The sequence below is a fragment of the Pleurodeles waltl genome, chromosome 6, assembly GCF_031143425.1.
Source record: "Pleurodeles waltl isolate 20211129_DDA chromosome 6, aPleWal1.hap1.20221129, whole genome shotgun sequence".
NCBI classification, from domain to species: domain Eukaryota; kingdom Metazoa; phylum Chordata; class Amphibia; order Caudata; family Salamandridae; genus Pleurodeles; species Pleurodeles waltl.
Genome location: NC_090445.1, coordinates 44231140 through 44256512, shown reverse-complemented (window position 1 = coordinate 44256512; position 25373 = coordinate 44231140). Strand labels below are relative to the sequence as shown.

The following is a 25373-nucleotide window of genomic DNA, read 5'->3' as shown; positions in this document are numbered from 1 at the left end:
TGTAACCCATGTCCCTGTGATTGATTAGGGAACTCCAAGTGCACGGCGTAGTGCAGGGGGCTTCTGTGTCTGTAGTGTCCGCCAACGGTAGTGGTTTTGCATGCACTAAACATGTCTTTCTTCTTCCTTTCCCACCCTTTTTGTGGTCTCCCTGTTCTTGTGCGCATTAGCATCAACAGGCGGAGGAGCAGTGGCACCGGAGCTGCATCACACATGGCCCTGGAGGGTGACACAACAGAGTCTGAATTCACCAGTGGGACGGAGGGCGAGGGGAGCTCCACGGTGGGGACAGGAGCTGAGACCAGCGATACGGACTCCTCCTCTGATGGGAGCTCCCTTGCGGTGGTGGGCCCATTTGTGCCCCCGCATCTACAGGTACAGCTGCCACCCCCCCCCCCACCAGCACCGCCCTCCCAGCAGCCCCTCAGCGTTTGCACCGTGGCCGCTCACCCAGGAGGGTGGGCATCTCCTTCGCCCCAGGCACCTCAGCCCCTGCCCCTGTCACCTCTGCTGCGCTCAGTGAGGAGGCCATTGACCTCCTCAGGTCCCTCACTGTTGGGCAGTCTACCTTTTTGAATGCCATCCAGGGTGTAGAGAGGCAGTTGCAACAAACCAATGCATACCTGGAGGGCATTCATTCTGGTCAGGCAGCCCAACAGCAAGCTTTTCAGACTCTGGCCTCAGCACTGATGGCAGCCATTGTCCCTGTCTCTAGCCTCCCCCTCCAACTTCCTCCACCTAGACCCAAAACCCTGTACCTCAGCCTATCCCAAGTACACCATCAGACCAGCATGCACACACGTCAACACACAAGGGAAGCTCAGGCAAACATAAGCTCCACACATCCCACAGGCACTCACACAAGCATCATACACATGCAGACATACCAACATCCACTGCCTCCACTGTGTCCTCCTCCTCCTCCTCGTCTCCTTCCCCCCTCCCTGTCTCGTCTCCACTCACACCTTCATGCACTACATCGTGAGCCACTACCTCCATCACCAGCACACCCACCACCACACCCCGCTCACGTGCACTCACCACCCCCACTACCATTCACACATCCCCTGTGTTCTCTTCCAGTGTGTCTGTGAGCCCACCTCCCAAGGTACACAAACGCAGCCACACACCCAACCAACAGCCATCCACCTCACGACAGCCTCCAGCCCATGCACCTTCACCCAAAGTCAGCAAACGTACACCTCCTACAACCAATATCTCTTCCTCCACTCCCAAACCCCCTCCATCTACCCATCCCAGTGTGCCCCAAAAACTTTTCCTGTCCAGCCTTGACCTCTTTCCCTCACCTCCCCCACCCCGTCAGTCTCCTAGGGCCTGCCTCTCCAGGTCCCAACCCAGCGCCTCAGCCACAACATCTTCGGGAACAGTGGTGCCAGTAGTAACCGGCTTCTGGAGTGTGGCAGGCAGCAGGGCAGCCAGTGTGGCAAGGAGCCAGAGCACGGACAGTCCCGCACCTCAAAAGCAGAAAAAGTTGCCCAGTGCCCGTGGGAGAGAGGAAAAAAATCTGCCACCAAAGCCGCTCCCAGGGGTACAGTTGGGAGTGTGGAGACAGCTGCGCCACCATCCAAGGTGGGGAAGGGGCACAGTAAAACCGGCAAGTCTGGGAAAACCTGCACGGCGGACAGGAACGCAACAAGCACCGCTGCCAAGGACACCGCCGCCACCAGCACCGGTGCCAAGGACACCGCCGCCACCAGCACTGCTGAACAGGACACCACCGCCACCAGCACCGCTGCCAATGATAATGCCGCCACCAGCACCGCTGAACAGGACACCGCTGCCACCAGCACCGATGAACAGGACACCGCTGCAACAAGCACTGCTGCCAAGGACACCGCTGCCACAGCCACCAGCACCGCTGCCAAGGACACCGCTGCCACCAGCACCGCTGAACAGGACACTGCCCCCACCAGCACAGCTGAACAGGACACTGCCGCAACAAGCACCGCTGCCAAGGACACCGCCGCCACCAGCACTGCTGAACAGGACACGCCACCACCAGCACCGCTGAAAAGGACACCGCCGCCACCAGCACAGCTGGACAGGACACCGCCGCAACATGCACCGCAGGCCAGTGAGCGCCAAAGATTCCGACGCTACTGAGGCCACCAGGAGCAGGATGAAGCACTCTGGGCACCAAGCCCCTTCCAGAACCAGTGGAGAAAGGCATCCCCTACCTCAGTCCTTGGCAGGATGAGGCACTCTGGGCACAAAGCCCCCTCCAGAACCAGTGGAGAGATCCATACACTACCTCAGTACTTAGCAGGATGAAGCACTCTGGGAACAAAGCCCCATCCAGAACCAGTGGAGAAAGGCATCCACTAGCTCAGTCCTTGGCAGGATGAAGCACTCTGGGCACAAAGCCCCCTCCAGAACCAATGGAGAGATCCATCCACTACCTCAGTCCTTGGCAGGATGAAGCACTCTGGGCACAAAGCCCCCTCCAGAACCAGTGGAGACTGTTATCCACTTGAGAGACTGTGTCTTTGCACTCCCCAGGATAAAGCAGTGGGCAAACCACCCACTGGAGAGACTTGAGAGACTGTGGCTTTGCACTCCCCGGGATAAAGCAGTGGGCCTGGAGCCCCCTCGTGGATCTGGCATCATGCACTCATCCGGCTGAGGTGCCCCCCATTCCATTCCCCCTGAGGTGCCTGTTTTATTTCTATCTGATGCCCCAGCAGTGTTCTCTCCGTCTTGTTCGGGTATTGAGTGTGGGCCTCGCCCATGCATTTTGGGCCCAGTGGTCCACGGACTATGATGGTGGAATCCCTTGGACTTGTATTCTTGGTGTATATATTTGTTTATAGTGTGAATATCTTTATATATATATATCATTTTGATTCATGTATTTGAATATATTACAATCATCCGACTCATTTTCTTTTGTCCTTGCATTCTTCCAGCGGGGGTTGGGCGTTGTAACTGTAATGTGTCATGATGTATTAGTGTGTGTGTTGTCATGGGTGAGGGTGGGGGTGGGGGTGTTGAGTGTGTGTGTCACTCTCTTTTCCCTCCCTCCTCCCCTGTGTCGTAGGTGCAGTACTCACTGTGGTCTTCGCAGTCGTCTTTGTTGTTCCTTGTAGAGAAGCAGGAAGATAAAGGCTGCTAGTATCTGGAGCTCGGGTTCCATGGCGTCTCGATTCCTTGTGGGGTGTGTAGAGGTGAGCGTTTTCCCTTCCAAGTCCTGTTTCCGCCGTGTTTTTGTTAGCGGTGAATCCGCCCCGGAAAAGGTGGCGGATTGGACTGTTGTAATTCTGTGGGCGTACATTGTCCTCCGCCTGTCTGTTGGGATTGGACTGTTGTAATTCTGTGGGCGGTACATTGTCCTCCGCCTGTCTGTTGGCGGTTACCGCTGCGGTGTTTGTTTGTACCGCCTTGGCGGTCGGACTGTTAAAGTGGCTGTCTATGTTGTTGGTTTCCGCCACGGTCGTGATTCCAATTTTTTTTCCGCCGGCCTGTTGGAAGTTTTACTGCCGCTTTATCACCGACCGCCAGGGTTGTAATGACCACCATAGTGTGTTTTGCTCTCTCTAGATAAGATGCCGTCCTTCGTCCCAGACTCTGCAATACACTCTCTTCACCATGCGGTATTAACCATCCTCTTGACACTGTGCAGCCCCATGCACTTTGGACTCAGTGCAGCCCCCCTTGAACCATTTGCTGGCATAATTTTCCAAACCCCCGGGTTCTGCGCTGCACACTTGACCCTCCATTGCATACCACATTCTTTTCAATCCAATGTTCTCTGTACTGCTCTTGTAATACCCCTCATCTGATTCCACTGATACTACCAACCGTTTGGGATTTTATATAGTGAAACCCTATCCACCAAGATCTAATAATGTACAGGTTAAAGTTTCACTACATGTGGGAAATAAATATTGCCCCCTGCCACTGTTTCTTCCTTTGCTGTGTATTACTAAACGTTGTAAACTTTATTTCAGTATGCAAAATCCAACAAGATTTTTATTGCCAATGCTTGTTTTAAAAATAAAAAAATTGAAGTAAACATAGTAGTTCCCTCCGAATCATTCATAGAAAACGATTTATATCTCACAAGGATCACTTGCATAATTGACCATAACTGCAGTTTCATTGCAAGCAAGACATTTTTTACGTGCACATTTTAAGATACTACAAATAGCGTAAACAAGCGAAGTGCTTGTGATTTGTGAATGAAGTGAAAACAATATAAACAAACATAAAAAGTGATAATAGAGCAAAGTTACGACTATTTAGGATCTATTATAAAAAAGAGGATTTATAAATAATCCTTAGTGTTCCCTGAGTCTATCAAACCATACCCATCTAAAACAGGGATTCACTTGATGTTTTGACCCCAGGTGAGAAACTTGAAAAGTGTCTTCATCAGCACTACAGTCGAAAAACATTTAAAGTAGTACCTTTGTTCTAGATTAAATCACCACTTTACGGGCTAAATGTTCACTACCAAGAAGCTCACGATTTCTGCAAGGACCCTGTCATTCAGCACTCCACATGTGAACCACACATCCTCCTCCCCACACAAGCACACAACAGATACCATTCATACATGCCATAAACACGATGAACATAGTTGACACACAAGAGAGCCAGTAGGTAGTCTTCCCACAGGAGTACAGTGGCAAAAAGCCCAGTGTCCCTAGACTATCATTTTGTTGCAACCTACACAATTACCAGTTTGTTTCCAGATCACGCTGTAGAGCGGATAGTGCTATCTTACACACCGTAGATCTCGCCATCATGAACCTTCCCAAAGATGACCCCTGCCCCCTATCCCTTCTGGACCTCTCATCCACCTTCTGCTCAGTTGACCATCCTACCCTTAACTACACTGTAGACATATAGTATAACAGATTAATAAAGTGTACATAAATAAAGATGCCAAATTGAAGATTAATTTGTGGGAGCTGTGCATGTGCCACAGAGTATAATATGGACAGTGGTGTAGGAGGCCGGCCCTCTATGTAGTGTGCAAAGCTAGGCACACTGTGCAGGGGATCCAGGCAACCACACGTTGGTTTGCAGAGGTAAAAACTAGATGGCCTAATGCTCTAATTTTTATGGTAGCTTGGCCGAGCAGTTAGCCCAAAGTTGGGATAAGTGCAAAGCATTTGTTGTACTCACAGTATCAATCATGCAACTCACACATTCAAAGGAATAACTTGAGACTAATTTACAAAAATACTTCAGATTTTTATATAAATTTTAAGACCAAGATTATCAAAATTGGTTAATTACTTTTGGAAATATGAATTTTTGAGGTTTAAAGAAAATAGTCTTTCTGTGCGTAATTACGCACCATAAAAATCAATGGAAAGTCACCTTTATAAATACATATAAAATTGTACTGTTAAGTTACCAAGTTCTCCTTTTGCAGGTTGGTCAAGGTCGTCAGTGGGCACACTGTGCCAAATGGAGAATGTCAGGCGGCTCCCTGTTCTGGCGAGAGCATCTCTGGAGCTGGTGCAGTGTCACTGCAGGGGACCACTTGGAGGAGCGCTGCACAGATACATTTAGAGGTGGTTCTCTGGGGTCCCCTTGGTGTGTTGAGGTTGCAAGTGGGGAGGGACCCTTGGGGCACAGCAGGGTCTTCGTTGCGGGGCACAGCAGGGTCTTCGTTGCAGGGCACAGAGTGGCCGGGTGCAGAGCGAATTGGGGATCCAGGAGCTGCGCTCAAAGATTCCTTTTGGATCTGGAGGTAAGTCTCTTTAGGGGTCGCTTGAAGGACAACGGGGGTACTCTGGTGGGAGGTCCAGGGTGTTCCTGAAGTCCCTCTACTGGGGCTTCCTCCTGGTCCTTTTTCAGCTCCAGGTGAGCTGGTTTTCCTGGTGTCCACCTCGCAGGCAACACCTCGGGGTGGTACATGCCTGGAAGGGCCACTCCTCTTACCCTTTGTGTGGTTTCCTGCCTTTGCTCCTGCCAAAAGTGGGGGTTTGCAAAAGGGCTGACCATTTGCTGCTAGCAGCAGGCCTGGGGGTCGAGTTTCAAGGCAGTAAGCCCTTTGTAGCTAACGACCACGGCAGTGCAAATTCCTGAGGGAGGGGATGTTAGCCCCTCCACCCAGGAAGGGCATTGTTTTACAAACCAGAGGGACAGGGCTCTCTCCCAAGGTTTGTATATTGGTTGTCTGGAAGTGGCAGGCTGGATAGAACAAGTCAGCAACCATGCCAGGGTAGATAGCTTTTGCAGGGGGCACCACAGTTCTAGGGTACATTTACGGATAAATCCAATACTGGTACCAGTTTGGATTTATCATTCTGAGTTGTTTGACACCAAACAACCCAGGGTTCAGAGTGGCCATCATATAGCTGGAAAACTCGCGTTGACCAGTGTCCAGCACATGGATTAAAATGGCTGCTCTGTTCACTCACTATGTCCCAGGCTTGGCAAGGACACAGTGGGGGCATATTGCTCATGCAGCTATGCCCGCACATATAATATGGAGCACCCTGCCTTAGGGCTGTATGGCCTTTCAGAGGGGTGTCTTACCTATAGTAAATGCAGTGTATGGTGAACAGGGCACACAGGCACTTTGCCATGTCGAGTTTGTGTTTTATGTTTGCAGCAGGACACTCAGCCTTTGATGGCAGTGCTGGGTGCATTTGGATGCATGGCCCTAAAGGGTGGTACAATCAGTGCTGATGCCCTCAGAGGCCTACTCACAGTACCCCATGCACTAGGTACCCTTTTACATAGGGACTTATAGTGGTAATTAAAGGTGTATCCAATTGTGCCAATGCATCACAACAGTTTTAGGGAAAGAGCTCTGGCCCAGGGAACCTGGTTAGCACAGGCCCTGGGCACTACAACTCCTAGGCTACATCAAACATCAGGCAAAAATTGGGGGCTAACCATGTCAAAAAGAGGCCTTTTCTCACAAGTGGGTGGCACCAATTAAATTAAAAAAAGCTCCAACCTTAAATTTTTGATTTTTTAAAGTGTGTGTAAATTAAATAAAACAATTAATCATTTGTGTAGTTGTTTGATAAATTATTGTTTCTGTAGTTTTGTCTACTGTTTTGCGGCTCAGATCACTGAAATTGCTTAGGTTGGGGTCCCCTGATTACACTAATGAGATAGGGGAGGTTCTCTGATTTCAGTAATGATTAAGAGGGGGTCCACAGAAGTAAAAAGCTTATGAACCACTGCTCTAGAGACTCCAGTGGGATTCACTGGCAATGCCCTTCACTAATTCTTCTCCTCCCTTTCCAACCAACACCAGTTGTTCATAAGGAACCTCCAGAACCCAAAATAGTCCTATGACCGGTAGACTCTCCAGACTGTACTCTGTCATCTTCAATCCCTGTACTCTGTATGGAGCCTATTTGGGTTCTACTCAAAGATAACAGCAACAAATATGCTGATGATACTCAGCTCTCCTTGAAACTCTTCTGCTCCAGACATCCGAAACATCAAACACTTTCTGCACCTCATGCAGATTGGATGTTAGTGCCTACCTGAAGCACAACCACCACCATGACAGAATTCCTTTTATTTGCCAAGAAAAAGAAGCAAGGAATAGTTTGAATCTGTGTCAATGGCAAAAACCTTAATGGGTTTGTACCCCAGCTTTTGCCAAATGCTAAGTCACTTGGATTCACCATGGACACCAACATCACACTCCAGGGGCACACTGACAAAAAATCAAAAACAGCCTGGTACTTCCTCTCTTTAAAGTGAAACCATTTTGTCTGGAAGGCAACGTCAGAACTGCTGTTTAAGCTGTCGCTCATGCTCTTGCATCTAGACGGAGTAACAGTGCTCCGTGGCCTTCCAAATTCCACAATTGGCTCCCTTTGGGCATTTTACACACTGCAGTAGGTCTCATCTAGTGGCCAAAGAAATGTGATCACATTACTCCCATCCTGATAAACCCTGCTTATCTCACAGACAAGCTCACCATCTCTGGTGGTTTTTGGCACATCTTAGTCAAGAAAATGTCAGACTGAAGTCTAAAAAGTGTAAAAAAAAAGAGAAAAAAACAAACCAGCAATCCCTTTTTATCTATGCACCCAGGATCTAGAATAACATCTCCGGATCCATCAGGGTTGGCCAAATACTGCTCCAATCTACAAAAGAGTTGAAAACACCCATCTTTAAAGTACACTACATCACAATGCAGTAATAGTACCATCCAACTACCAGAATCCAGCTAACCTTTCCAACTCTCTTTAACTGCATGCTTGCCTTTGATCCTGTACAGTGTTCTGATTTTTGGCTAGATTTGCACAATTCACATACCATTTATACGCACACGTACACACATCTCCGATCACCGCAAATACTTTGTAACAAGTGGTGTGCCATGACATCACAGCACAGCTCTAATTTGAAAAAAATAAATAATGGCATGATGTGACTCCAGTGTGCTCGCCTGTTACATCCACTAGAGAAAAAATGGAAATTAAGACAGAATAAAATGGTTACAGCAGATCTTTCACAGGACATGCAGAGGACATTTGTTTCCACTGTACACCTTCATCCTATACTCATCATTAATCACAGAGAGACATCCTCCTCGTCCCATACAACCTCTTATCCTGTAACTACTTTTAATTACAAAGGAATATCTTCTTCATGATGTATTCACCTTTATTATGAGAGACCCTCATTCTGTATCCACCTTTAGTCTCAGTGACTGTTCCTTATCCTGTACCCGCCTTAGCTCCGATGCACAGCCTCTCATCCTATACTCACAGAAGGCCATCCCTTCATCCTGTACCTAGCTAAGCTCACAGTGGGCCAGCCTCTTACTGGACATGGAACACACGTCCCCTCAAGCTCAGGCAGGCTGCATCAATGAAGCAGTTCAGGAAGGACCTCAAGACCTGGCTCTTTGACTGAGCAGCACACCCACAAACAGAACCGTAAGACCCTATGGGTAATTAACCCACGCTTTACAAATCCTTGCATTGATTGATTATCCACCTTTACTCACACAGGGACACCATCTTATCCTGTATCCACATTTGTTCACAGAGAACATCCCCTCATCCAATGGCCATTCAATCAAATAGAGACACCTCTTTTATGCTGTACCCACCTTTACAAGTGAACGCGTCGACTTGAGGCTCTGTCCCACCGGTACACAGGAAACGATCTGAGACCACTTCGCTGACATCTGTGACATTGACGTAGAGGGGGGCTTTCAGAGCATCCCTGTTGCACACTGGTTTCTAGAGAGGAAATATCATTAGAAGGTGCCATTATCGAAACACTGTCTAGCTTTAAAACTTCTGTGACCAACCCCCTGAGACCAGTGAATCGGGCATGTACTGATATAGGCTGATGCATAATTCATAGAATCCTGAAGTAAAACTGCTGTTTTACACCTGCATTTTCACTTCCTAAAGTGTCTCTCACTCCTGGTCCTTTGCCTGGGCCATTCCCTGCTCTCTCTTGGTTTCTCACTCTCTGCCTTTAGGGTCACCAGGAGCTAGCACCAAGACAATACTTAGGGCCTGATTTAGACCTCGGGGAGGGGAATAATACGGCCCATCGGCCGTATTATGATCCCATTATATGGTAATACGGCAGACACATTTGTTACGGAGCTTTCCCTTCGACAAGATGTAAATCAGGTCCTTAGGCTGTAGTGTGTGTAACAAGCAGCAAAAATTAACTCCTTCCATCTCAATTACTCTCCTTCCTCTCCCCTGAACTGGTAGAAACAAAGAAACAGGGGTGAGGGATACTTTAGCAATCGGAAATCTACCCACACCAGCTCTGCATCTTCTCTTACTCCCACTCTATTGAGGCTATCGTGGGTGACACTATACCCTTAGCAACCGCATTGGTTCCATCGAACAGAGTTTTTGCATCAAAGGAGATGTTTCTGTGTCTTTTTACAGTTAAAGCAGTCAGTGCCAGGTTCCTCAGAAACCAAACCTCTATTTGCAGCCTTGGAGCAGTGGGAAAATCAGCGAGGCCAGGTTTTGACTGTCCTTGTCTGCCAAAGGTATAGGCATCCCCTTCTGGTACCACTGAAAGGAAATGCAAAGGACCAGGAGAATATCAAGGTTCAGTAAGGGAAGCAACAGGAGCAAGAGTCACCAGCAGGAGCGAGTAGGCACCAGCAGGAGTGAGAAGGCACCAGCAGGAGCGAGGACTCACCAGCAGATGCAAGGAAACACCAGCAGGAGCGAGGACACACCAACAGGAGTGAGGAGTGTTGCACGCAAGAAGAAAGACAATTCTGCTCATTATATACCCAAAAACAAGAAGTGATGTCGGGGAAGATACAAGGCCGCCATGATGGATTGGGAAATGCTGGCAGGAATGCATGATAGAGCCTTCATGATGGATTAGGTAAGTAAAAAACCCTCGCCCAGGAATTCTGGGAAGGAGAAGCTACAAAGAGCAGGAATATCGCCCCATGGAGAGGAAAGCCTCAAGCCCACTGGACAAGCATGGCGAAGAATGGCCCTCTACGGTTCTCTGCAGGCAGCAGGTAAGTGTTTAGGGTGTCCCGCTACATAGCACGGGATGCCAGGGAGGCAGTTGAGTGAGCCGCAGGTCGAGCTGCGACCTGTGGCATGGCAGTCTGGTCCCTTAGGTACTGATCAATTCTTACCTCTAACTTTCCTGATCCCCCACCTCAAATTCTGTACTGCATACTTGGCCCTCCTACCTGTTGTACGCTGCATTGTTCCTGTAATACCCCTCTTCTAATTCCACTGGTGGTGCTAATTATTATGGGTTTTATAGACACCAGCTGTGCATCTCTTTCTGCTTCCACTGGCCTTACATAAAGTTATTAGGCCAGTCTTCTCTCATCAATCAATTATAACAGTCTTTAATAACTGTTCTTGCCCCAGAGGGTGTAGGTGACAGGGTAACCACTGCTAGAAGTAACTATCTGGGAAGTCTTTCAGATTTGTCACATATGCTGCAACAAATACAAGACTCTCCAGTCTGAACCTTGGGGTGTCTAAAGCAGACTTTGGGGGTTATTACAACTTTGAAGGAGGTGTTAATCCGTCCCAAAAGTGACGGTAAAGTGACGGATATACCACCAGCCGTATTACGAGTCCATTATATCCTATGGAACTCGTAATACGGCTGGTGGTATATCCGTCACATTTGGGACGGATTAACATCTCCTCCAAAGTTGTAATAACCCCCTTAATGTGTGAGTCCTAATGTGTGCTCAGTACCAGCTGCCATTTTTGGAAAGAATCAAGTATAAACCCCTTTTCATTGTTCATCATACAGACCTTCTATGTTTCCACACAACACAGTAATGATACCCGGAAATGCCCAGCTAACCATTGCAAATTAGATATGGACTGGGCTGTTGGCCTCTGCCTAACACCCTGAGACTAAGGCCCTCATTCTAACTTTGGCGGGCGGCGGTCGCAGCCCGCCAAAATCAGGCCGCCGAAAGACCGCTCCGCGGTCAAAAGACCGTGGCGGCCATTCTGGCTTTCCCGCTGGGCCGGCGGGTGACCGCCAAAGGAGCGCCCACCGGCCCAGCGGGAAAGGCCCTGCAACAATGAAGCCGGCTCCGAATGGAGCCGGCGGAGTTGCAGGGGTGCGACGGGTGCAATTGCACCCGTCGCGATTTTCACTGTCTGCAATGCAGACAGTGAAAATCTTTATGGGGCCCTGTTAGGGGACCCCTGCACTGCCCATGCCGGGGCCCCACGACACCCGTTCCCGCCATCCTGTTCCTGGCGGAACAGGATGGCGGGAAGGGGGTCGGAATCTCCATGGCGGCGCTGCTTGCAGCGCCGCCATGGAGATTCAGCCCATGCAGGGGAAATCCCGCGGTCAGAATGGGCTGGGAAGCACCGCCAGCCTGTTGGCAGTGCTTCCGTGGTCCCCGGCCCTGGTTGTCGGAATAACCCCCTAAGTGCCCTCTCCTAATGTCCAGGGGTCCTTATAAGTGTACTACTATGGTTGTTTGAGCACCAGAAGAAATTTCGGAAACGTTTCCTCCAGAGCTGCAGGAAAACATATCCAACTGGCAGTTTCATGGTGTCTGACTGAATTTCATCTTCCTCCCACTCAAGGCTCCAAGCACCTCTGAGACTGTCTGAAAACCAGGGTGAAATTTGCTTGCTCCGCTTGGTTGTGTTGGAGTGTGTAGTCTAAAAGCAATATTAATACGAAGCTTGGCTACCAATATATACGAAGACTACTAAAAAGGCTTATTAATGGTGAAATATTTTGCAATAATGTTTGAATTTGTATTAGTATATCATAGTTAAGGTTATGTGTTAAGAATTTGCTTATTAACTAAAAGGGGTTTAACAAGGGCTAGAGCCTAGCTGCCTAGTCTCATATTTGAATTGCTTTGTCTAACGTGTAGTGTGCTGTTTTCCTGAAGGACACAAAGCTGTACTTTTCCAGGAGTTATGTGTGTGTAGCCGTAGTAAATTATTTCTCATGAGAACCGACTTGCTCAAGGCGAAGTTCTTGCTAAACGCAACAGTGTAATTTGTAACAGGTGCAAGGTTAACTTTCCACAAACAATATTATCGTCTATTTGTGGATAATATTGTTTGTGAATAATATTGTTTTTTGTATATTTGTTTTTTGTTTTGATTTTTTGTTTGATTATGTCCACCAACACAGTTTAAAAAATGCCACTATAGTGTAACTTATTGTGATTTCTTAATTTGATTTATCAGATATTACTTGTTTTCAAAGTGTAGATATATTGACTATTTAGGTGTGCTCCACTGTTTTACTTTTTGTCCCCACCAGCAGGACACAGCCAGGCCGTATTAAAGGTCTTTATACGGCTGGCGGTGTCTTACTGACGGGGTGGTGCAGGTGGTAGCACCGCAAGGGCGCCACCGTCTGCCATCATGGCTACTGTCGGATTTCTGCCCAAAGTGTGGCAGAAATCCGTCAGTATCCATAATATGGCGGGCGGAAGACCGCTAGCACTGACTCTTCTGGCGCCCGTGGCATCGGCGGTATTCTAAGAATGCCGCCAATGTCATAATGAGGGCCAATATGTTAGATTCGAACTTTTCACTTTGGTTTTTAGCTCATAATTCATGCTCTCTTTTTGTAAGTGCATAATGGTGCTTCAATTGAGGTCAGCAATGGTGCATATTAGATTCTGTTTGCTGTACTTGCACAGCTCCCACAAATCAAGTTAAGGATACCGTCATAATTTTAGAAATCAATGTCAAATTCCTAACATTTGCAGAGCATTTTAAAATTTACACTTTTGCTTTTATGTATATATGCTTTATTATTCCCCTAATATAAAACTTTCTAAACAGGCGTGGAGCCCCAAGGCCATGGGGACCCAGGTTAAGAACCACTGTACTATGGGGTGTCTTTTTCTAAGGTATCATTACCGGATGGTAAAATTTGTTTTTCCATTATGTTTATCAGGTGTTCAGGTTATTGATAGCAGACGTGCTTCAGGCACCTCTTTTACACAATATCTAGTGGACCAGACGTCCACCCTCTAGTATATTCTCCTGGCTTTGCCTTTGATTTTGATTTAAAGTCAAGGTACAAGTGCATACATGCATGCCACTACAGAATCAGTAGAAAACAGGACTTTTAGCACACATGGAAGCTGTGAGAGCACAACATCATGCATTAGGACACACAGGGGTACAACTTGCTATGCTTGCATGGTAAACATCAGAACACTGGCCATGAATATAGCAGCACTACCTTGGACCACACGTGCCTAAAAACTGTTGAGCTGTTCCATACCTGGTCTCCAGTTTTAATTGTCACATCTTTCCTGGTTAGCTCATTGTCTTCTTCTGTAATAAACAAAGCTTCAACAATCCCCCACTTCAGCAGTGTCGCCTCTGCAGGGAACAGAGAAACAATGCTTACTTAAAGCGCTGAGATTACCGCTGCCCTCCCTGTGCCAAACTGTCACTCTCACAATCTGGAACGATGCAAGTAGATTATATAACAGCACAGCAAAAGGGATGTCTCTGCTAGGTGCATCTGAGGAGGAGGGGCAAGTAGGGCAGCAGCCAAGCATTGCCTTGGCCAAGGTCATATGCAGTTGTGTAGACAGATATGAGTGGTAGATAGGGCAGACTTCTAATATCAAAGAGAAAAAACAATGCTTGGCTTTTCCCTCTTGCACTGAACTTCTCCCTTATTGATTGGCCATCTTTTTTTTCCGTTGCCCCACATCACCAAAATGGCTACCCTACCACACAGATTATCTCAGATTGGTGCAGGTAAACCTCAGACAGGTTACTGTATTATAACACCTACCATGTTCATCACAGGTGGTCTGTGCAACCTTTTTCCTCAAAGCTCGGGTGGTACCTTCTGTGCACGGGATGCATATAGGTCTGTGGAAGAAAGGTAAATGTGAGGACAGGAACCTAGTAGATATACACTGTGGAGTGAGGTGTTAGGAAGATGTTTGAAGATTAGAGCCAGTTATGGAACTATACACATATCTAGCCATTTTTCTTTATAGATTCTAGCACCTTAAGAAGACATTTTTAGGTCTGCTACAGGAGTGGATTAACAAATTAGACTATCCATACATGATGACGAGAAGAGACCAACATATGAACTATATTTGCATGTGCAAAGAGTGAACCTACTTTAGGAGAGGCGAGTGCAGTGCAAAGTGTTTTTTTCCAAAAAAATGTATTAACCACATAGCTGTAACAACCAAAAGTAAGAAGGTCACATCAGTGATAATGGAAGAACTTAATATAGTAATCCTCAATACTTTCAGGCACCGAATGAAATCAAGGCATTTTGCCTGCAGCTCATGTCAATTCAAAGTATATTCAGTAGAAAAGTCAGGGGGTCATAAATAAATGCAATATCATTTTTGTACCCTTAAAATCATTTGCCACCACATACGCCTGGCCTTGACTGAGAGTTCTATCAAGTACTTTTCCCATAATGAGATCAACAGTGAATCTCAACTCTGTGTTTAACAAGTAATGTGGCCATTTGTAAAAATTCCCAAATAACATTCTTATTTTTAATAATATTGGGTGCAAATCCCAAACGAAAGTACAGTACTCTACATTCAACATGGTGTTCAGTAATTTTCTTGTGCATTATTCCATTATTCACCCATAGGCCTCCATGCCCACATTAGGTATATAAAGGAATCCTCTGTGTCACAGCATTTAAAACAATCATTCTGTAGTTGGAGTCAAATTTCATTCTGAGAGTTTCAATAATTGTGTAGGAATCACTGCACCTGGTAATTCGTAGGTGTGGCATTCTGTCTATTTACATGTTGCAGTGTCTAGAAGAGTGTATAGGTGTGGGAATCAGTGTTTTTCCCATGTTCTTGACCATTCTCCCATTCTACCTGCCAAAATAACCATGGGCCACAATACCCGAAGTGCTATTGTGCTGTGTAACTCATAGTTAATGGCCAACTCATGATAAGGGCTGTGTGGGTGATATGCCCCTTGTGTAAGACCTTGGATTAAACCAGTTGAAGCTTTCTGGATTATAAGTTATTGTTTTAACAAGACAGAAATGTCTACTCTGTTGCTTGTCAGACATTAAAAGCCCAAATCTGATTTCTATTTCTATGGCCCTTTAATCTTTGCACAAGACTGCATCACTAATAGCCCCATAAAATAAATTGAATTTCCCCTAGACTTAGCAGTGCTGGTGAGAATGTGTAACAATTGAATGTCAAGAGAGCATTTAGGAAACCCAACAAAACCAAGACCAGATCCTAGAAGGTGTCTCCATTGGATGTATGTTTGAGTGTCCTGTCAAATAGTCACACTATCAATGTAGCCACCAATAGAAGCAGAATGCTTTTCAAGACAATCAAGTACTGCGTCAACACCCTGCCAGACCCACCTATTCCGCACTCCACAGAAAAGTGCAATGCCATCAACCTCTTCTGTGAAAAACATACAGAAGGTCTGACAGCACATTAACAGCACCAAGCCTGCTTCATCTCCTATGTGCACTCCTTCCTGCAGAATCCTACAATGGTCAGCATACAGAGCCCTACCTATCGCAGATCTGACCAACGTACTCTACTCCCTCAAAGGCACTTCCTATAGAAAATGTTTACCCTAGTCTTTCATCAAAGTTGTCTCAGGGGATGCTCTCTCACCCCTATTCACTTTTATCAATGCCTGCACCACTCAAGATACCTTTCCGGAAGTTCTCAAGACAGCTCGGATCATCCCAATCCTGAGGAATCCTACACTAAACCCTGATTACTTTGTCAACTTCCTCACCAACTACCAGCTCATCACTCACCAACCATTAATCTGCAAGATCATTGAAAAAGCAATGCTAACCTTTTCCAGCATGACTACCAACCTCGTGTCCAATCACGTTGTAGCACAGAGACTCCTACATTACACATGGAAGACAATGCCCTGTTGACCACAGATGAAGATGACCCCTGCCGCCTGATAATGCTGGACCTTTCAGATGACTTATACACAGTTGACCATGCCACCCTCTTATGCAACCTGGAGTTTCAAATGGGATTCAATGAAAATGTCCTTCACTCGTTGTCCTCCAGCTTCCCAATCAACAGCAGTTTGTTCACATGGGCAACTTCAGGTCCCAAAAGACCCCTATTATCTTCTATTCTGTCTCCTGTCATCCTCAACCTCTACCTGAAGCCGCTTGGTGTTCTACTCACAGATGGCATCAAGATTCACCAATATGCCGATGATACACAACTCTCTATGAAAGTCTTTCCTTCAGACGCTTCTGCTTCAGATGTCTGATGCCTCAAACACAGCCTACACATCATCCAGACCTGCTTGTCCATGGCCTACCTGAAACTCAACCCAACCAAGACAGAATTCCTGTTTTTTTCAAGAACAAAAAACAGGAAACAGTACAAACAAGGCTCAATGACATGAAGCTTGACAGCTTTGAACCCCTGAAAGCGAAGTCACTTGGCTGTAACATGGATGTCGTGGGGACCCTTTTAGTACCCGGGTTGGTCTCCCTTGTGTTTTTAGCTTAGTTTTATACTTCATGTTTATTCACATTTTGTTCATGCTAGAAAAGCTGCTTTTTAGCGATGGGTTCTACACATGTTATCAGTATATCTTTTTTTTAGGAAAGCAAGGAACACGCTGCTCGTTTTACCACCCTTGTACCATATATAATCAGTCCTTCTTGTCCGAGGCTATGGAGCAAGGTACACGATATGCTGATAAGTGTTGACAGTTTAGAAGACAGCTTCTCTTTCCAAGACACAACATTACATTAGAATTGTATTCGTAATGCGGCACGTTTTTATTATATAAAGTCAGAGGGCGTTCCGGCAATGAGGATCCCTGGGACACATGCTGGCACTGATCTGCTAACTTCTTGAGAGGATTGCCATCTACATGATAGGCTGATTCTTGATACCATATCCAGGTATGAGGCTGGGGCTAATCTCCTAGATCGGGCCACGCAGAAAGTTACAACCACTATGCTCTCAGATACAGACCTAGGTTAGGTAGGAATCTCTTGAAACACACAAATCATGGTCGGACTGTTTATCTTTTTTACCATGTTTGCAATGCTGATTACCTTGCTTTGTTTCATCTGCCTAATTTCTGCAGCTCACCCATTCTATACAAGATTGGGATTGTTTCAATAAATGTATCTTTTCTTGCATCTTTGTCTCAAGTCAGCATGCATGGGTAACTGAGCAAAAGGAGTACGATCTGTTTCCACGACTTCCTTGGGGAGTTGGAGTGTCATGTTCAGGTTGCCATACCCACCCAAGTGGGTTTGGAAGTTTGATTGAGGCACTGCGAGCTAGCCAGGGGTTAGGCTGGCACCTACTAACTGTGTGGATAGACTCAGTCCACCACACATTTTGGTTCTGCCATCCTAAACACACAGTCCTTTTACCAAAGTAGGAGCTGCATAGCAGGGACATCAACCTCACCCTCAAGGAGCACACTGTCACAAAATTAAAATGGAGAACCCCATCTCTCTATCTTCTAAAAAAGGTAAAACCATTTCTTCCAGTAAGCATCTTCAGAACTGCTTTCAAGCCTTTGCGCTCGCGCATCTGGTAATGTTCATCTGCTAATGTTCTCCTCCATGGCCTCTCAGACTCCACACTAGCACCTGTTAGTTCCATCTTACACTTTGCAGCATGTCTCATCCAAGAAATATGATCACCTTCTGATTAAACTTGATTACCCTTCCCCTGCCTTGCCACCGGCACCATCTTTAAAACCAGCTGCATCATTTACAGAGCCACCGCAACCAGCAACTCTGCTTATCATGCATACAAGCCCACCATGTCTGAAGGTTCTCAGCACACCCAGAGCCAGATCACCATCAGTCTGCAGACTAAAAAGTGTAAAAAATAAAAGTGGGAAGGGAAGGCAGCAAATCTTTCCCACCTGTGCACCCAGGATCTTGAACACCATCCCTGTATCCACAAAGAGTTCCCAAACATTTTTTTTTGGCGAGGAGATATTCACCTGTAACAACAATTCTGATGCAACACATTCCTCGCTCTTTTTTCCCGTTATTTGAGGCTGGTTGCATATCTAAGGATGAAAAACAAACTCAGGCGAAACATCTTCTAGGTCTTCTTATAAGTAACTGTTTTATTTTCTACTTTCTGATGACAATGCTAGCACGTTCCTCTTCATCACAGGATAATCTGTCACCTGCCATCGACTGTGCATAACTTATCTTGCCTACCCCGTCATACAACAAACATCTGCATAGCTCCTCCTACAGTTCAACCAGCTGCACACCACTGAATCAAGCAAAAGTTATTCCTATTCTCCTAACCTCCCTCAAAATTCAACCCTGACAATTTCACTCACCTGACTTTTGGGTTGAATTCAATCTTTTCTTTCTTAATTGTTCGTTTGTTCTTATCACCAATTTCCACCAAAGCAATGTCATAGTCATAGAATTCTGCAATTTTTGGCTTCTTGGCGTTGACATTATAATTAGGATGGGATATGACATTTGTTACTGCATACCTCTTCCCTGTGAAAGCAAATAAATCATCTCATATTAAACATAAACACATGAAATAACTTCTATGAATCACCACAGAAACCGGCTCTACCCTGATCCTGTTGAAAAATTAGCTCATCTGACATTAGCCCGGAGATACAAATATCTAATTCAAGCTGAAAAGAATTGCTTTTCTTATTTACAAATAGTTTATTCTAATAATCCCACTAAAAAAACCTCTGAAATCTTGTGGAGAGAGTTAAGAAACACAAAGGCTAGCTTGAAGACTCTGATACACATTGATTATTTCTGTGAGACTTGTCACCTATTTAAGATATAAGATATGAAAAATCACATATGTGTATTTATTAAATGCTCAAGAAGAAGCCAGAGATTGCAAATGACCAACAGCAAGATATCAGGGGCCAATATTGTGTTTTTAGGACAGGCATAGCAGACAGCAAGGCCGTCTGTTGGGATGAGAAAGTCCTTTGTGTTGTGTTGTGATGCATGTGCACCCCTGCCCTGAGTGCCCAACGGAACTATTATGTGGATCCCTCGTGCTGATTTTTGTTGTCATAGACAAATACAAGAGATGCGTTTGCACCATGACATAGGCTTGTCTCATGAATTTCAGTCTTGTTGGACCGGGAGGGGCGCCCAAAGTGCTACCCTTATAGTAGTGGAAGGCTCCTGCCTTCACCAGGAGTTTAGCAGCATTAGTGTGGTGGTGGCAGCATACCTTCTAGTGATCAGTAGGAGTCAACAGGTCCTTTTTAACCTGTGTCACTGGAGTAAGACTTACAGACTCACTCACCTTTTAAAGTTCTGCTATGCTGTGCGCTTAACTCACACTTGGCCTACCTCAGTTAGATGTGAAGTGCTGAGCAGTGCAGGTGTGGATGGTGAGTTCATGTCCTGGATGCATATGTAACTGCGGGGAGCGCAGTACGAGAGATGTAGTGCTATGCAGTGTGTGCAGGGTGAGTGCATGTACTGGGAGTATGTGTATCTGTGAGGAGTACAGAACATGAAAGGTGTAGTGTGGTGCAGCACGTGCAGGGTGAATGTGTGCTGGCTGTATGTGTGCCTGCAAATGGATACAGAAAGGCTTCCATACTGAGCAGTGCACAGAGTGAATGTGTGTGCTGAATGTATAAGTATGTTTGGTGGCACAATACATAAAGGTAACAATGCTGGACAGGGTGTGTGCGATGTACAGGCACTTGTGGTTGTAATGATACATTACATGGAGGATCCTAGGTTCAATTGTAGGAGGCCCAGGCCTGCCAGATGCAGATATGAGGAGGTAGAGGAAGTCCCCAGACAGATTTGTGTATTGCTGCATTCCAAGCTGAGTGGGACGCATGGGAGAAGGGAGTGAGAGGCTCCCCCTGTATATTGACTCAGTGAGAGAGCACAAGGAAGGGGCTTCCACCTACTCTCCAGACTCCTGCACTTCCCCTCGCTCTCCTTCACTCACAGCTCCCGCATCCGCCGCAGCAACAGTGGAGGTCGTTCCTTCTCCTACCTTGCTGCAAAATCCTGGAACAGTCTCCTGATCCACCTTCAGACCTCTCCCTCCCACCATGGGTTTAGAAGGAGGCTCAAGACCTGGGTTTTCAACTGATGCCCCAAGCAGCCTGGATACCCTCACGGGTGATTGGCGTGGTACACAAATCCTGATTGATTGATTGATTGACACATCCCAGGAAGGAGATGGGGCTTATAAGTCAATCATGAAGAATGTGTCTTGGACCTCAAGATTAACCGTTTGATGCACATATCACTGTGACTAACATTCAAGTGTGAACTCTATTAATTCCCACGGCCTTCGCTGTGGGACTATCAGCTTCAAAGTTTCTCCTGCAGTGACAGACAGCTTTTCAAGAGGAAGACGAAGAGATGTATGTACTTCAAAAGAAGCAGAAACCCAATATAAAACTTCAAAGACCCAGACCCCAAATCACATTTGTGTTTGGAAATGGACTATAAAAAGTGTAAGCTGAGACCCCAGACATTGTCATCTGCAAAGCAGTCAGACGGGCTGCGTGAGGAAGGGAAGCTCCTGCTTGTGACAAGGCCTGGGGCCAATGCCTGCTAGGCTCCCTGCTGGGTGAGAGGACATCACCAAGGGAAACCAAGACCACCTACTCTAGAGTCTGGAGCACCAGTGCCTGCCTACTTGCCGGTGTACCTTATGAGGAGGAGGAGAGCGCTGGAGGAAGCAGGGTCTAGTAGTGCGCCCTGTCAAATGGACTCTCGTGCAAGGTGTGAGGAGACAGCTGCTGCACCAATCAGGTTGCTGCCTGTGTGCAGACTTGAGTCAGCAAGCCCTGTATGCCACAAGAGTGCCACTGTGAAGATAGTAGTGGAAAGATTGCCATGTGGTAAGGGCAAAAGCCTGTGTGGCACCATTAAGGTGACCCCGTATGCCGGGGTGCTGCTGTGAAAAAGACTGCCTTGTGTAACAGAGCAAAGCCTTGTGTGGCAGCAGAGTGACAGCCTTGGATGCCAGGAGGGGCGGCAACGAATGATTTTGCTGTGTAGATCAGGCACAAGCCTATGAACAGTGTGCAGTGGATACCCGCAGGTGACAAGGAGCAACGAGGACTGCAACTGACCCGACACTGTGGACAGAGTGAGGACACCGTGAAAGCATCACTACCTCACCTGAATCAAGATCAGAGACATCAGAATTACCCACTACTTTTTTGGGAGCATGGGCACTTACTCTCCAGGAGAAGGGCGGAAACAGCTCTGATCACTGCTGGAGCACGACCACATAGGCAAATAGCCTGTGCCTGCCAATTTCTGTTGTGACACTGACATGCAGCCGTCTCACCTGAGCAGGACCAGAGCTGTTGAGAATCCCTCCGGACAGGGCACCCTCAATGATGCTGCATGCTTCTTCTCCGGTGGAGCGGGTAGGACTTGTTATATGCCTACCAGGTCCTGGGAGAGGACGCTGCTGGAACCGCTGCGCCTCAAAGACACTTTTGACTGTATTCGAAGAGTCACAGTGGGCTCTTGTGTTTACGCCTGTTAGTGAGCATTCCCTGGATGCGGCCACTAATGAATGGGGACTAGCACCTATCGCATTGTGAGGAAAGAGTGGGACAGGGAGGGAACTACCACTGAAACACTAGAACCCCAACCTCAAGTGGAAATGTGTTATTTTATGTGAAAATGAATATTCTTCCTTTGTGTGGGTAGACCGTAGAAGTAAAATACTTTTATTTTCTACAAATTCGAAGATTTGGCTGGGCATTGATTTATTGCTGCTACTGCAGACTCTTTGAGTTATGAGCCCTAGTCCACTAATCTGTATACACACCATCCCCCTGAGGAAGCCTTAGACTGCTTGTTCGTTTTACCACTGAAAGTCATGTGCAGAAGGGGTACTTGGTGCAGTTATTCCACAGTAGACGGGCCCAGGGAAATCGAGAGTAAAAGTCTTCCACCCCATTGTTGGGCCCAGTAGCCCCTGCGTGCCCCGTGGCTCTCTAAAAGTGGTTCTGACAATTGGTGATAGAAAAGACCACACCCTCCATGCCACCTTATGTTCCAGAGATCCCACTAGAAGGCATATGCTGTTATTGACAGGCCAAAGTGGGAGATAGGATGGGCTTAGGATAACGCAGGTATTACATGCATCAGTGCTGAATCCCTTTAACTCACTGATAGACCAATTTGGCCTGCCCATTGGGCAAATTTGGCCCACAGATGCCTCACTGCCAACCTAGGACACATTTGGGGCATCACTGACATGGCACCCTTCCTGCCGTCTGACCTGAGCACTCTACTCCATCGGATCTGGGAAGCTACTGATCACATGGCTCATCCAAGCCACTCCTGAGCACACACAACCCTCTTTGCCAAAACTACGGATTCTGTGGTAAGAAGATTTGGGACACGCTCTCACACAGAGGAAATGGGACAGGACCCTATCCCTCCTCCACAAAATCTCCCGCAAAGCCAGTTTCCAATACATTCAACATAAAATACTTCATCACACCCCAGAGCAACTTAGCAAAATGTATGCAATGGCTGGCGCGTCGTGCCCACGATCTTTTGGTTTACATGTGTATATAAAACACATGTTCTAGGACTGACCCAATGCCCATGCTTTCTGGGACACTGTCTCCACTACCCTTTCGTCAGCGACTGGCTGCCAAAGTCTGAAGAAACCAGAATGCTGCCTAGTAGGCTACATAGTTGCCCCAAGACTGGTTGGTCAACGGCCAGATTCCCAGATCTGGATTTTTTATGGCCAGATTTTCAATCACAATGCATTGGAAGGTGCTAAAATTGGCAGGATTACCAAAGTGGCATGCTGAGGTCCTCCATTCGGCCGAAGGAGAATTGATGGATTCATGGCATGAGGACACCATGGGAGGCAGAATAAATTCATGTAAGTGTTTTTCTCTGTATGCTCATCACAGGAATCATGAAAAGAGTGGCATTCCTCTGCAGCTGGACTGGAGCAATCCTGTGGTTCATTGGCATCCTCAAGCAGTTGAGATGTCCTCAAGCAGCTCCAGTTAGCGGGCCCTTCCTGGGATTCACATCACTACCCCTGGCAGGCTCAGGCCAGCTGCTTGGGAAGCAGCAGTAGGTATTCCTTTCCTCTCTAAGTCACAATAGCAAGGTCCCTTTGCCTGCTTTCATTGATTAAGATCAAGTCTGGTGGAGAGTTGAGCATAGATTCTATTCTATTCTATTCTGTGAAACGTATATAGCGCATGGCTACCCACAGGCCTCCCAGCACTGAACAGCCAACAGTGCAGCGAGGACAACATAAGTAGGGAGATGAGTGGCTAAATAACCAGGTTTTCAGAGGCTTACAAAAGGCGTTTATTGGTCATGTGATGCAGTTTGAATGGAAGGGTGTTCCAGAGTTTCGGAGCCAAATGAGAGAAAAAGTGGCCACACTAAGAAGATCTCTTGAACTTGGGGACCTGAAGCAAAAGAGCTGTAGAGGTTCTCAGTAGCCTCCCACGAGTGTAAGGGGTGGCTAATGGGACTAATAATGAGGGATCTCACTTATGAAGTGCTCTATGCAAAATGCACAGGTCCTTGAATTGCACCCGCTGCTTCACAGGAAGCCAATGTAGCTGTGTCAAGGATTTGTTTACTGATGAACGCCTAGGGAGGTTCATGAGGAGGCAGCCTGCAGCATTTTGAGTGACTTGTAATCTCTGGATGATAAGTCTTCTTGCCAAAAAAAGAAGAAGATTCAGTACTTTTCTTAGCAATAGATTCTACATGCGGTCATAGAGTATTTTTCCTGTATGGATGTAGAGTTCTTGTCAGTGTTAACTTAACAACAGTGAACAAAGTACTGACGTAGGGACCCAGTACTTTTAACATCAGTATTGACCAGTAGGTCTAAGTGACAGATTTGATGGGTTTTATTAAATTCTTTGGAGCATTTTGTTGCTGACTTGATTTTGAAAACTTGCTTCCAAGTGTCCATACTAGGACCAACACTGACTGGCTAAGGTGTAAATTGTCCATGCCTCTGGCTTGAGATCGCTCTTCTCCTGCTACTAAGGGAGACCGCAACACAGGAAACAGATGAGGGAAAAGTACACTTGTGACTTGGGGAATAGGTATGAGCCTACCATCAGGTGAGGGTTACAAACAGCTGGAGGTGTCTGAGATAGAACCACAATGTTGTGCCCTCACCACTCTCCATCATTCTTAATGTGCACATCTTAGAAAATATAGGCCGAGGCATGATAAAGACTCAGGGCACTAGCTATGGGGAATGACCAGACCTCTAATAGTGGATAGATGATAAGCAATCTGCCTGAGGAGGTATTCAACATCTGTTAATGATTAAGTTTAGTACTGTTATTAAAGTCCTTCTCTTTTTCTAAAGTAAAACACTGAATGGACATTGAGGTGATTACATCTTATCTATTTTGTTGCATTGTTTCTGAGTGTCTCTGCTCCTCCACTTCCTGTAGTATGACTCAACGTCTCGTCCTTCTTTCCCTGAGAGAGTTGAAGGCCTAAAGGAAGTCTTGTGGCTATTTAATTTGGAGTATAGTAGTCGTATAGGGCCATGGACATCATTTAGGGGTCGCCTGGCCTACCTTTTGTGACCCATGGCACTGCCTTTGCGACCCCTGGCCTCAGAGGTGGCAAAGTCAGTACCAGGAACACAGGGGAAGCTCGTCTTTATAGATATCAGCTGGAGCTCCACTCTGTTTTCTCTGATTTTTTTCTTACACTTATAGTGAATAATGACCGCCAAACTTTTATCCCCCAATACGTATGGAAGTGCAGCACTTCATGAGAAAGACACCCTAATCCTGCAACGGCAACAAATAAAAATCTATAAACATGTTTTTTGTCTCCCTCGTACCGCTTCTCCTTCACAAGTTATGCCAGAGTTTGGACTCAAACAACAACAGTTAGACAGGAAATTTGATACGATTAAG

The 25373-nt window shown here is 46.5% G+C and overlaps 1 protein-coding gene across 1 annotated transcript in view; it reads right to left on the bottom strand.

Annotated features, from left to right (window-relative positions):
* LOC138299145 (complement factor B-like) overlaps positions 1–25373 on the bottom strand; it is a 179550-nt gene that overhangs the window by 22142 nt on the left and 132035 nt on the right. Inside the window, exons 13-16 of the mRNA XM_069237205.1 lie at positions 18783–18951; positions 14242–14321; positions 13717–13817; positions 9071–9203 (exon numbers count right to left, since the gene is read on the bottom strand). Coding sequence (XP_069093306.1) covers positions 9071–9203; positions 13717–13817; positions 14242–14321; positions 18783–18951 — 483 coding nt within the window. The remainder of the gene's footprint in view (positions 1–9070; positions 9204–13716; positions 13818–14241; positions 14322–18782; positions 18952–25373) is intronic.